This window comes from Rutidosis leptorrhynchoides, chromosome 4 (assembly GCF_046630445.1).
Source record: "Rutidosis leptorrhynchoides isolate AG116_Rl617_1_P2 chromosome 4, CSIRO_AGI_Rlap_v1, whole genome shotgun sequence".
Classification (NCBI taxonomy): Eukaryota; Viridiplantae; Streptophyta; class Magnoliopsida; order Asterales; family Asteraceae; genus Rutidosis; species Rutidosis leptorrhynchoides.
In genome coordinates this window covers 7685038-7697398 of record NC_092336.1, presented here as the reverse complement: position 1 = coordinate 7697398, position 12361 = coordinate 7685038, and the positions used below count along the sequence as shown (strand labels likewise).

Genomic DNA, 12361 nt, shown 5'->3' with positions numbered 1-12361 from the left:
TTAAAAATATCCTTCATCCATTCCACGTCATCATCACTATATGTGACTAGTTAAATATGAAGATTGTAATGGAAATGGTTGTTGAGAGCGTTTGTAACTGATATAATAAAATATAATTTAAGTTTAAGGTTAAAAAAGTGATTAAAAATAAAAAAGGAATTACAATCAAGATTCATAATCATAATAATCATAAATCATAAATAAATAATCAAAATACGCCCCTAATTTAACCTACGCGGCTACGCCCCACCTAAATTACCGTTATCTACGGTCTAAATCGTACGGAGTAAGAGTTTACACTTTACACGATAATTACCGGCACATCAAAATCGGTGCTTGGCTCCTTCAGTCCTACTTCCTTTTATTGCACATATGATGATTACTTCTCAAATATCGTCTTCATTATGATCTACTTCGTATTTATCAAAGGATTGATTATCTACTCATAGTCACCTCTTCGTCAAATAAATTTAATCTTTTTTTCCACAGAAAACGATCATTAGCAGTTTAATCACTGCTCCGGTCAGATAGATTTACTGAATACAATCTAAAAAGGTATTTACACAGATGCTTGATTCACAATCTGACGAATTTACGAATTTGTAGATACTAGATCTATTGTGTTTGTTGTGACCTACTGAGTTTAATTGCGCAATTGATTGTAATCGTGATCAATATATGTATGGACATTTAGGTTTTCCGATGAGATTGATCGGTGTAATGTGAATATTACTCCGTATGACCTAAAATCGAGTTAGATTTTGTAATTAAATACTTAACGTAGTGCTAAATTGAATCTAATTGTGCAATTGTATGTTGTTCAAGTTATATTTTGTTGTTATACCCTGTAGATTCTTTTGATGAGATTGATCCATGCGGTGATTGCCAGATGGCTAGAGTTGTATTTTGCAATTGAATGCTAATCATGTTGAATTTGCATCTGCATCTTCAAACTGGTTGCTGTTTTCTGATGCCTTACATTGAGTTTATATGTGTAGAATGCTGATCATGTTGAATATGAGTCGGTTATCTAATGATATTGATCCATGTGGTGGACATAGTGACCTAATGTCTGTAGTTGAGTATGTGCAGTTACATACCGATCAAGTTATACTTTTAGTGCTTGGTGTGATCCAAGTGCAGTTACATACTGATCATAATGAACTTTTAGTGCTTGGTGTGATCAAATGCCTAAAATTGAGTTACATGTTCATTTCAATGCTGATTATTTTGAGCAAATTTATGAACCTGTAGGTTTTCTGATGAGATTGATTTGTGAAATGCTTTATGTGACCTAATGCTCAGAAAGTTTCATTGTGCAAGTGAATGTTGATTGTTGTGTCGGAAACTGTAGTTTTTTTCTGATAAGATTTATCTATGTGATGTTTTATGTGGCCTTATGCCTAAATGGAGTATAATTTAACAATTGAATGCTGATTATGTTGAATTTTGCTCTAAATTTGTAGGTTTCTCATGAGATTGATCTTTGCTGTTTGAGAGATTTGGTGGATTTAAGTTATAGAATAGGTAATGGCTTGGTTCAGTGGGAAGGTTTCGTTAGGGAACTTCCCGGATTTAGCTGGAGCTGTTAATAAGTTCAGCGAGAGCGTGAAGAACATTGAGAAGAATTTTGACAGTGCTCTTGGTTTGGAAGACAAGGCTGGGGGTACTACTTCCACTAGTGAAGGTACTTACCTATGTATTTTGTTTGTGATATATATTCAATTACTTATTTTTCTAACTACTTCTAATAAATCTAGTGTATGATACAATAGACATGTGTAATGTACTTGTTAAAGTGTGTTTATTTGTAATTGGATTGCAGTAGTTGGATGGGACTACGTTTTATGATGCTTGTTTGGCCTACGATTATTTTGTCATGCTTAATTTGGTCCAGCTCTTATTATAGGAGTTGGCCTCATTTAACTCTGAACACACATCTGGGACGACCTATTTTCCTTTTGTTATATCACGAAAGAATCTTACAATGTCTGATGAGTTTTAATTAAAACAAAAAGTAAGTCTAAACTAAAATATATGAGTAGTTACTGCTCCAGTGTCTTGTAAGTACTGCATTGCTTTTTGAGGAGGAATTTTTTTGTTAGTTTATGACAAATTATGATATATTTATCCAAATTAAGGTAACTAGTTAGTTGTAATGCGACTAACAGGAAAAATATAATTACTAGTTTAATTCAATAAGTTTCCAAACATGGTAACCTTTTGGATATCTCATGATAAAAAGTACTTGTAATTACAACATACAAGTTCATGGGAGTGGCATGAGCTTAAATGATCAACCAAAATTAGAAGAATAATGGATACTTGTAAAATACCAACATATAAGTGACCCACAAAAACAATATTAAATCTTGTCTGTGTGAGCACGCACACGTGTGTGTAAAGGTAAAGGAAAAAAATATATTCTTAGAGTTTTTTCAGACATAAGTGCAACAACAGTTCTTTTTAATGACTTCTTCCAGGGATCTTGAGTAACTGGGCATTTATTATCTTGTTAAAGACTGCAACGTCTGTTCATGACAAACCTCCTACTCAGTTAATCATGCAATAGAAGAGTAAATGGTAACACAACACCATTCAGTGCATTAACTATCAACTTCCCCCATGCTATCTTAGGAGCATGATTTATATTCTGTGTGATGATTTCCCATGTTCATTCACTATTCTTCTTTTATTTGCAATGGGTCCACTGTATAGGCTATGCCTTTTTGTTATAAATGTTGCTGTTCTGTTACTGATTTTGATGGTGAAGTACTAACTAAGAAGTTCAAATACGATAGCGAGTTCATCTGTTGATAATAGATTTACTATAGTTACTTTCAACCCTTTCTGACTTTGAAAGTAGCATGGCCTGTCCCATTCATGACTCATTTTTGGACCATCACCGTGCTCGTGCCACACACCATTACTGCTATGGTGATGCAAAAAGGTATCATGTACTGGTGTTGTTGAACGATGGAACTTGTTTAAACAAATATGTTTGCCAACATATATTTTTTTTATACTTGCAAGCATCTTATTGATTGTGATATTGGAAAACCTATGGTTGCAAATGAGGTGAAGGAAATGTATTGTCGATATACGTATACTATGCTGCTAAATTTATCTATGTTCTGATGAGTATTGTAATACTGGACAGTTATAAGTTAAGATTTCATGATCATGATCATGATCATGAATTTTTTAGTTAATTATATTTCATGATCATGTTATTGTTAAGATGGTTATTAACACGGTTAATGTTATCTGCTATCAGCATCAGGGTCATGGCCTTCCGACTTGATGGCCTTTATGGGACAGAAAGGTGAAGATGTTAATGTTGAGTCCATGGAAAAACATGAATCTTCAACCCCTAAATCTTCCTCCTTTTCTAAAAAACAGGAAGGAGCTGATGCTGATATTTTATCTGATTCTGTCAATGAGCATGACCAGCCCGTTAAAGAAGAGAAGGTAGAATGTGTAAAGCCTGAAGAGCATGAGGATCACCCTGCAGAAACAAATATTGAAGTCTTGAAGGAAGCTAATAGCGATCCCGAAAACTCTACAGAAACAAATTCTGTTAATAATGTTGTATTTTCAGAGGATGCAGAGATTGTTACTGAAAAATCTGCAGAAACAGATGACACAATAATTGATGAGGCAACTAATCCTGCTGCCAAACACAGTGAAGCCAAAGCTGATTCACAAGCAGAAGTAAGTGTGTCATGTGATGACGAATCAGAGTTTGTGAAACGTGACTCAGAAGTTGATGCATTAAAGAAGCCCGAATCTATACAAGACGAGTCAAAAAGTTTATTAGACCAAGTTGCGGGCCCCTCTGAAATACCAGAAGTTCACCCTGATTCTGATGTGCAGATGGATCAGAATGGACTTAAGACACAGTCAGATGAGACTGCGAATAAAGTTTCAATAGCTGAAGTTGTGAAACCTTCAATTGATGATGAACCTGGAGAAGCGACTGAACTAAATGGTGTTCAATCTGTCACACCTGAGGCAGCTAATGTTGGTGATGTGTCTGAGATAGTTTCTGAATTAGTTTTGAAGGAAGAAAATGTAAATACTGAAGTTCAGATACTACACGAGCTAGCTGGTGATAATCCAAGTAACTTTAAGGAACAGAGTTCAGTTTCTGAAAGTAATTCGTCTGATAATACAGCTTATGCGCTTGAACTGGAGAAGGTGACGAGGGAGATGAAAATGATGGAGACTGCACTTCTAGGGGCTGCTCGACAAGCTCAGGTATTGGATAGTTCATTAAACTGGTATTCTTGATTCACCGTTTTGTTAGGTCACTTTTAAAAAAGTATATTGCAGCTTCAAAAGATGTATAATGTTAAATATTGAATTGATTTAGTTGGTATGTCTATAATAGAACAGCATAGAGACATTAGTTATAGCTAGTGATAAGTAATTCATAGCTAGTGATAAATAAATTTCTTGTAAGAGTTTATATTAATGTTAATTATTATGTTTATTGAAGTTGATCTGTTATGATTGTCATCTCTACACAGGCAAAAGCTGATGAAATTGCAAAATTGATGAACGAGAATGAGCAACTGAAATCTACAATTGAGGATCAGAGGGTACGTTTAAGTTCATCTTTCACTAAAAAGATCCATTTATTGCCAAAACCGTATCCGCATATCATTTGGAAGTCTGCACATTATGTATGAAGCTGTGCATGTGAACAGTATTGCTTCTTTTTTTTTTTTTTTTATATAGGTTTTTAAGATGGTTTCATCCTCTTAATAACTCATCATTATTTACCAAGCTATTAAGGCGAATTTTTATGTGTAACTTACTAACTTGTGCTTAGACCAACTATCATGACAATTTTGCATCATTTTTTTTTTTTAAAAAGGCAAGGCCCTAAGTGTAATTCATGGGGATTGAACTTGGGTCTTCTACTAAAGATTCCCAAGTCCCCACCACTAGGCTACCCCCTTGGGGTCACGTCAATTTTGCTTAAGGGTGGAAATATGTTTGGGATTGGTGGTTTGGTTAAGAGGTCCAAGACTATGTAAAGACTTGTTCTCAAGACCAACTATCATGACAATGTTGCTTAGAGGTGGAAATGTTGGCGGGGCTTGCTAAATGGTAAATAGGTACTGATTTGAAACTGGCCAAAATTGGGTCAGGTTGAAGTGTCATTACTCATGCAGACACCCTTTTTCTTATATTTTGCTGAGTTCCATAAGTAGTTTAAAAAAGTGATTAAGATACTTCATTGTTACAAAAATATTCTAGTAGTTTATATAAAACGAGTTTGGATTCTTCAGGTAACTTTCGACATGTACAAGTCGTTTCCACTTAAGCAATATTCTGTAAATGTGCTAACTTGACCCATTGCAGATAATTTTTAACTTCAATTGACTTGTAGCCATAAACGGGCCTAAATTCCCACCTCTAATTTGATGCAGTGCTGCCTGAATATTTAATCGACCACGCTCCTCTGTTGTAACGTGTGTTTTCTTTCTTTTAATTCCTGTTTTTTTTGCTTTATATATCAGAGAAAGCCAAATGAAGCAGATATTGAATCTCTGCGAGAAGAGTATCATCAAAGGGTCTCAACACTTGAAAGAAAGGTACACAATATGTTGATTTTTTGAATATATAATGGGCTTTCTCTCACAGAAGCATGATATCGTCTTTCCTCTATATGATGTCTCTTGTATCTATCTTTCTTAATGTTTTTTTTTTTTTCTTTTGAGAAACATTAAGGAGTTCTCTGACCATTATCTATGAAATTGAATCAAGTCTAGCGTTAGTCGTGGTCTTCTTTGGAAAGAATTTTTTTTATATGAAGCATAGAATTAATGCTGCTTCTATACCTTTTATGGATGCTATACGTTAAATTTATTTTCTCTACAGGTTTATGCTCTCACAAAAGAAAGAGATACATTACGTAGAGAGCAAAACAAGAAAAGTGATGCTGCTGCCCTTCTGAAAGAAAAAGATGAAATAATCACTCAAATAATGGCAGAAGGTAATAAATTTGTTTCTCAAATGTAATTGGAGTAAGGTGGCAATTACGTTCAGTTTACATATAAATGGACGGTTTTGGTTGTGTATTATCTCTTTCTCTTAACAGGTTAAATTAGTACAATAAGAAAATGGATAAACAGGTAACGGGCATAAGAGATATCATACAGGTTGATAGCTGCCCAAAGTGTTTTTTTAAGCAATCAACATTTTTTACTATTTTTTTTATTTTTATAATTAAAATTGGATTACTATTGTAAAGAGATATTAACAGAATACTTTCTTTAGGATATAAAAGTCATAGATAATCCTTTTTTTATTTGCTTTAGGTGAAGGGCTTTCAAAGAAACAAGCTGCTCAAGAATCTCAGATTAGGAAATTGCGGGCACAGGTATGCAGCAAAGATGGTAGACGTGGCAAGGCTTGTAGGGTGGACGTACTACGGGTCAATTTTAGATATGGGTTATAACGGGCTGGTTTGGGTTGAACATCAAAATTTATCGACCCAATTTTTATTAAAAAATATTTATTCTTTCAGTTACATTATGAAAAACATTTTCTCTTCAATACTTAACTACGAATGAAACTAATATTGGAGGTTGTATGCATTAAAAATATACTTTTGACAACATATAACCCATTGGAACTATTTGACCTGTTATTCCTTTAGTGTTTTTATATATTTAATTATTATTAGTATTTCTAATAAATAACTTAACTGGCCCGTTTGAGATAAAACACAACCCAAATTGGCCTATTTGTTAACAGATGGTTCAAAATTGCCACCTCAAAAGATACTACTGTTTTTTTTCCGATTTGGATCCTGATACTTCCTCTCCACAATTCTAATACGTAAGAATTGTTTGTGTGAAATTTAGATCAGAGAGCTTGAAGAAGAGAAGAAAGGATTAATGTCTAAGCTACAGGTAATTTACTCTTCTGGCTTAATGGTCAGTAAAAAGATGTTCAATTAGTTCCCTCGAGTGTCTTCAGTCTGTATAAAGAGATGAGGGCATACCTACATTCTAGATGTTTCAGTTAACTTCATTTTCTATGCTAAACTTCTTTTGATGTTTATTTTCTTTACATCTGACATAGTATGATATGATAGAGATTTTGTTGTAGTAATTAAAGTATACAAATCCGCATTAGCTTATATCTATGCAGGTACATTTGAAAGATTGGTTCTTATACAAATCCGCATTAGCTTATACAGTTAGAGGTGGCAAGATGGGTGGCTTGGCTGGTTGGGTAACGGGTCAAAGCGGGTTGGGTTTTTTTTAGTACTGGTTGGAATGGTCTAGGGGATTGGGTTGGCTCCCAAACAAATATTTGTTCAGATCTCAAATTTTATGAATACTTGATGCCTTAATTATTGTTACAAAAAGATAGTAATGAATCTAATTTTTTTAATAACTATTGATTTTGGGTGACTCTTAACCCGTTCAACCTCTAAGATTAAATACTACCCAAATTGATGGATTCGTAAGTAATGGGGCAAAAATGCCACCTTTGATTACAGTTACAAGCTCTCCATTTCCACTGTCCTTGCAGATTTTTCTTTTTTACCTACTGTTGTTAATGCTACTTATGTTTTTTAATTACTTGCCAGGTTGAAGAGAGTAAAGTAGAGAGTATAAGGAGGGATAAGGCAGCTACTGAAAAGTTGCTGCAATTAACAATAGAGAAAAACCAGGCTGAACTAGCAACACAAAAAGAATACTATACAAATGCATTGACTGCAGCTAAAGAAGCTGAAGCAATAGCAGAGGCGCGAGCTAACAGTGAAGCCAAAACTGAAGTTGAGAGATCCCTAAAAGAGGCTCAAGAACGTGAAGTTATGCTGGTTCAGACCCTAGAAGAACTTAGACAAACTCTGAGCAGAACGGAACAGCAGGTTTCCATTTTCAACCCTTTTGTTTTGCATGTATGTGTCTTGGTTTTAAATGTCAAAAAATCTAATTTGATTTTTGCAGGCAGTTTTTAGAGAAGATATGCTTAGGAGAGATGTTGAGGACCTTCAAAAACGATACCAAGTACATATAATTTCCATCATTTTTAACACATCAATTAAATCAATTAAAAGTTCTAAGTTAAATTTTTCACTATCTTTTGACTTCCTAAACGTAGTGTATTATTTGTCTCTAGGCAAGTGAGCGTAGATGCGAAGAGTTGGTCATGCAAGTTCCTGATTCAACTAGACCTCTTTTGAGGCAGATAGAAGCTATGCAGGTTTGGTTTCTTCTTACGATTCATTTTTGATGTCAAATGCTATTTCCTTTTTTTAAATTCTTTTGTTGAATCCTCATAACTAATAGGAAACAACAGCTAGAAGAGCAGAAGCTTGGAGTGCTGTTGAGAGATCACTAAATTCAAGGCTTCAGGTCCTACAAATAATAAATATTATTGTGTCAAGACATTATTATTCTTTATTTTATTCAGTTCTCTGATATGTGAATTTGAAGGAAGCGGAGGCCAAATCTGCAGCTGCAGAGGAAAGAGAGCGCTCTGTAAATGAACGCCTGTCCCAAACATTATCCAGGATTAATGTTCTTGAAGCTCAGGTTCTTATACTCTTATTTGTTGCTTTGTTTCAGCTAGAGGTGGCATGATGGGATGGCAGGGGAGTTTTTTAAGGAATCGATGCATTCAACATGAATACAAAAACGATACTTTCCGATGTATAATCAATTGTGTGTGCGTAAAAAAAACATTTTGGACCGCTTTCCATCGTTTGGCCCATTCCCTATTTAGCTAATCTAGTTATTTGACTTATTTGAGGATATGAACATCCTAAAATCAGCTCATTAATTAGTAAATGGTCTAAATTGCCTCCTCTGGTCTCAACTGCACATATAACACTTGTTGGCTTTCCTTTATGATATGATGCAGATATCAATATTAAGAGGCGAGCAAACACAACTTACTAGGTCCCTTGAGAAGGAAAGACAAAAAGCAGCTGAAAGCAGGCAGGAATACTTAGCTTTAAAAGAGGAGGCAGATACTCATGAAGATCACGTGAATCAACTTGAAGAAGAGATAAGAGAACTCAAGAGAAAGCACAAGCAAGATCTCCATGAAGCATTGACCCATCGCGAACTTCTTCAGCAGGTAGAGTTTATACTACATATACTCAAGTAGAGATTTACATATTGATACTACATTTTCATGAAAGAATTTGTTGAGCATAAGATCGATATCTTTTGTTGGGAAATTTAGAGGTCGCAAAATGAGCAGGTTGGGTGATGGGTTAAACCGGGTTGTTTTTGGCGAATACTTTTTGTTCCAAGACTTGCCTATTATTACATTTCTCCGTCTATAAAAACACTTTAACTTATATGCATTATGCTGTGATGATTGTAGGACATTGAACGTGAGAAAGCTGCACGTGTGGAACTAGAAACGACAGCTCGCCTTCAGTCTTCTATTGTTCCTGAACCAAGTCCCCTAGCGAGAACCAGGTCTTCCTATGAAAATGGTAAATAGTATTCATTTCTACCCATTTGCTCACGAATGGGTCTATGTAGGCTATGTATTACCTCTAACAAGTCATAGAAAATTAAATCAAACTCAAGCGGGTCAAAACTCTCTCAAAGTGTATTCGTATAGCAATAGAATCGCTAATTATTTTTTTCATAAAATTGGTAATTTTTCTGCAAATAATAATCCATAGCTTTTTATGTGTGTCTATTAATTATCAAAACTTCTTTTTTTGGCAAAATGTGTTTTGGCTCAACCAAGCTGTAAATCTAAACCTAATTGACCGATTACCCAAGCCACATATTTAGCTATCTCTAGTAAAAGGGATCTATTATTCTATATGATTAATCTTACTTTTATTTTGTTTTTGACTTGTGGACCCCATTTTGGCAGGCTTGACACGAAGACTTTCAAATGCTAGCAGTTTAGGCAGCATGGAGGAAAGTTTCTATCTGCAGACATCTTTGGACTCATCTGATACTTTCTCTGAAAGAAGAAATCCTGGAGAGCCAACTATCAACTCTTTTTATATAAAGACAATGACCCCTAATGTTTTTGAGGCTGCACTTCGTCAAAAGGAAGGAGAACTTGCATCTTATATGTCTAGATTGGTATGAACAGATTCTGAACCATTTATGAGTCTTGGAGGTGGAAAGATGGGTGGGTCAGTGGGTTGGGTAACAAGTTGAAACGGTTCACTATTTAGTATTAAAAACCCGTCTGGGGTTACCCACGTGCACTTTTGTGTAGTTTGTTAAGGAATGTTTGAACTTGTTAGTTTGCTAATTATTATCTCAAAAACAGTATCATTGTTGTACTCTTTTGAACTTAAAGTAAAGTGATTTAGGAGGTTGTATGCTGTATGCATTAAAAACAGATTTTGGGTAACTTTCTACCCATTCGACCCATTCACCTGTTAGCTAATTTTTTAAATCGACTCCTTAGAGATGAACAAGCATTGATTTGTCAAGTATATGTTATCCATCCTTTATCACACCCTTGTCCATTTATCTAATATCATCAAGTGAAATTTAGGCATCCATGGAATCCATCCGCGATTCTCTAGCCGAGGAGTTGGTTAAGATGACCGAGGAGGTAATCTTTTCCCTTATTCTTATTAGTGCTTTTCGACTCAGTAAACAGGATATATTTCGATTATATTTTAATATCATCTATTTTTTGGTGTAGTGTGAAAAATTACGGTCAGAAGTGTCTTTAATGCCTGGCTTGAAAGCAGACATAGAAGCATTAAGACGCAGGCACTCTGCTGCACTGGAGTTGATGGGTGAACGAGATGAGGAGGTACACTTATCACATTTGACCATGCTCTAGTTATTAACCATATAAGATGATATATTCTTTAGTGAATATGTACCTTTAATTGTTTGTAGCTTGAAGAGCTTCGTGCTGATATCGTGGACCTGAAGGAAATGTACAGAGAACAAGTAAATATGCTTGTAAATAAGGTACTTATATATTATTAAAAGAAAAGATCATGCATAGATCTGGCAAAATGGGCTGGTTGGGTTAACTGGTTAGTACGAGTTTTGATCAGAAAGGGTAGCATTTAATATGGTTCAAAACAGGTCCGGTTTGGTTGACCCACAAATATTTTTATACACTTTTTCGTTTTCTTTGTGAATTATACATGATTTATATTTATATTTCTTATATGATGATTAGAAAATGGCATATTATACTAGAAGTCTAATACTATTATAGGTTTTCTGGTAAAGCTATTTAAGAGTATTGTAAGAACTTCAATTCTCTTCATGTCACATTCTGCCCGTTTGAGATAAATTGTACCCAACAATTGCCCCTTTCTATGTTAATGGGTTGAAATTGCCATCTTTATAATAGGTAAAAGTGTGTGAAAATGAATATGAAAAATGGCACAGATTAATGCTATTTATGTTCTTAAATTTTTGTATCTGTAGATTCAGGTGTTAAGCTAATCAATTAGTGCTGACTAGGAAGGTCATTCCCTGGAGTGGTTCCTTCAAGACAAGTCAAATTGAGTTGATGACGGTACATGTTGTAGCATACGTGGTTTTACACTCGAAAGTGGAGGTTCTTTATTAAATTATTATCTTTTCTACTCTTATTATCCCTCTTGCATTCTTTTTCTTAAAACACACTTGGTATATTTGCGTGTAAAACATTTTGCCTTCTTGTGTCATTCACGTAATGAAGTTTTTCATATGTGAGCTCGAGTAGGATATCATTTACTTTAAGGGTGGTTCTCCATTTTGCTAAAGTTTGTTTATTCTGTTGATTTGAATCCTAGAACTAGAAAATTTTGTTTTGTATTACTCCGTATGTTTTTCTGCTTTTAATGGCTTGCTTTTCAGAAAAAAATAAAAAAATAATGGAATGAATCATTATAGAGTTTGGAGTAATGAAACATTCCTCTCAAAATTGGGCGGAATGAAAAGTGGGTAATGAAAATTTTATAACTTCTTTCATCCAGATTAATCTTATTCTTTATTTCTAAAGTTTTTTTTTTTTGAAAAGCAAGCTAATTTTATTGATAAGGAAATGATACAAAGAGGATTACAATACGAGTAACACTAATTTGAGTGAAATTCGAGGACCTATACTAGACATAAAGTAGGAAACTAACAAGATGAATACCCTAATTTCGGAGCATTGTTATCAAACTTAACATCAATTACCAATAACCATGCCATCTTTATCAAAGTCACCAAAACCAGCAGCAATCCATTGAGTCCTAAAATACTTGAACTCGTGCGGTTGCCATTGATCGATTACTTCTTTTCCTGGAGGATTATGTTTATCCAAATAACTTTTTAGTTTCTTTTTTTCTGAATTCCGTAAGTTCCACCAGTCATCAAATTTATCATTTATAGATTCTTCA

At 34.5% G+C, this 12361-nt stretch overlaps 1 protein-coding gene across 1 annotated transcript; it reads left to right on the top strand.

Annotated features, from left to right (window-relative positions):
- Nucleotides 1-312: 312 nt before the first annotated feature.
- Nucleotides 313-11625, top strand: LOC139839937 (golgin candidate 5-like). The gene is made up of 20 exons (XM_071830152.1): nt 313-555; nt 1467-1687; nt 3278-4260; nt 4533-4604; nt 5532-5606; nt 5893-6007; nt 6333-6394; nt 6882-6929; nt 7616-7900; nt 7980-8039; nt 8152-8235; nt 8322-8387; nt 8469-8567; nt 8896-9114; nt 9367-9481; nt 9877-10094; nt 10519-10578; nt 10672-10785; nt 10875-10949; nt 11421-11625. Exons 2-20 carry the CDS (start codon nt 1531-1533, stop codon nt 11436-11438), a joined length of 2925 nt encoding a protein of 974 aa, XP_071686253.1. The 5' UTR covers nt 313-555; nt 1467-1530; the 3' UTR covers nt 11439-11625.
- The last annotated feature ends 736 nt before the right edge of the window (nt 11626-12361 follow it).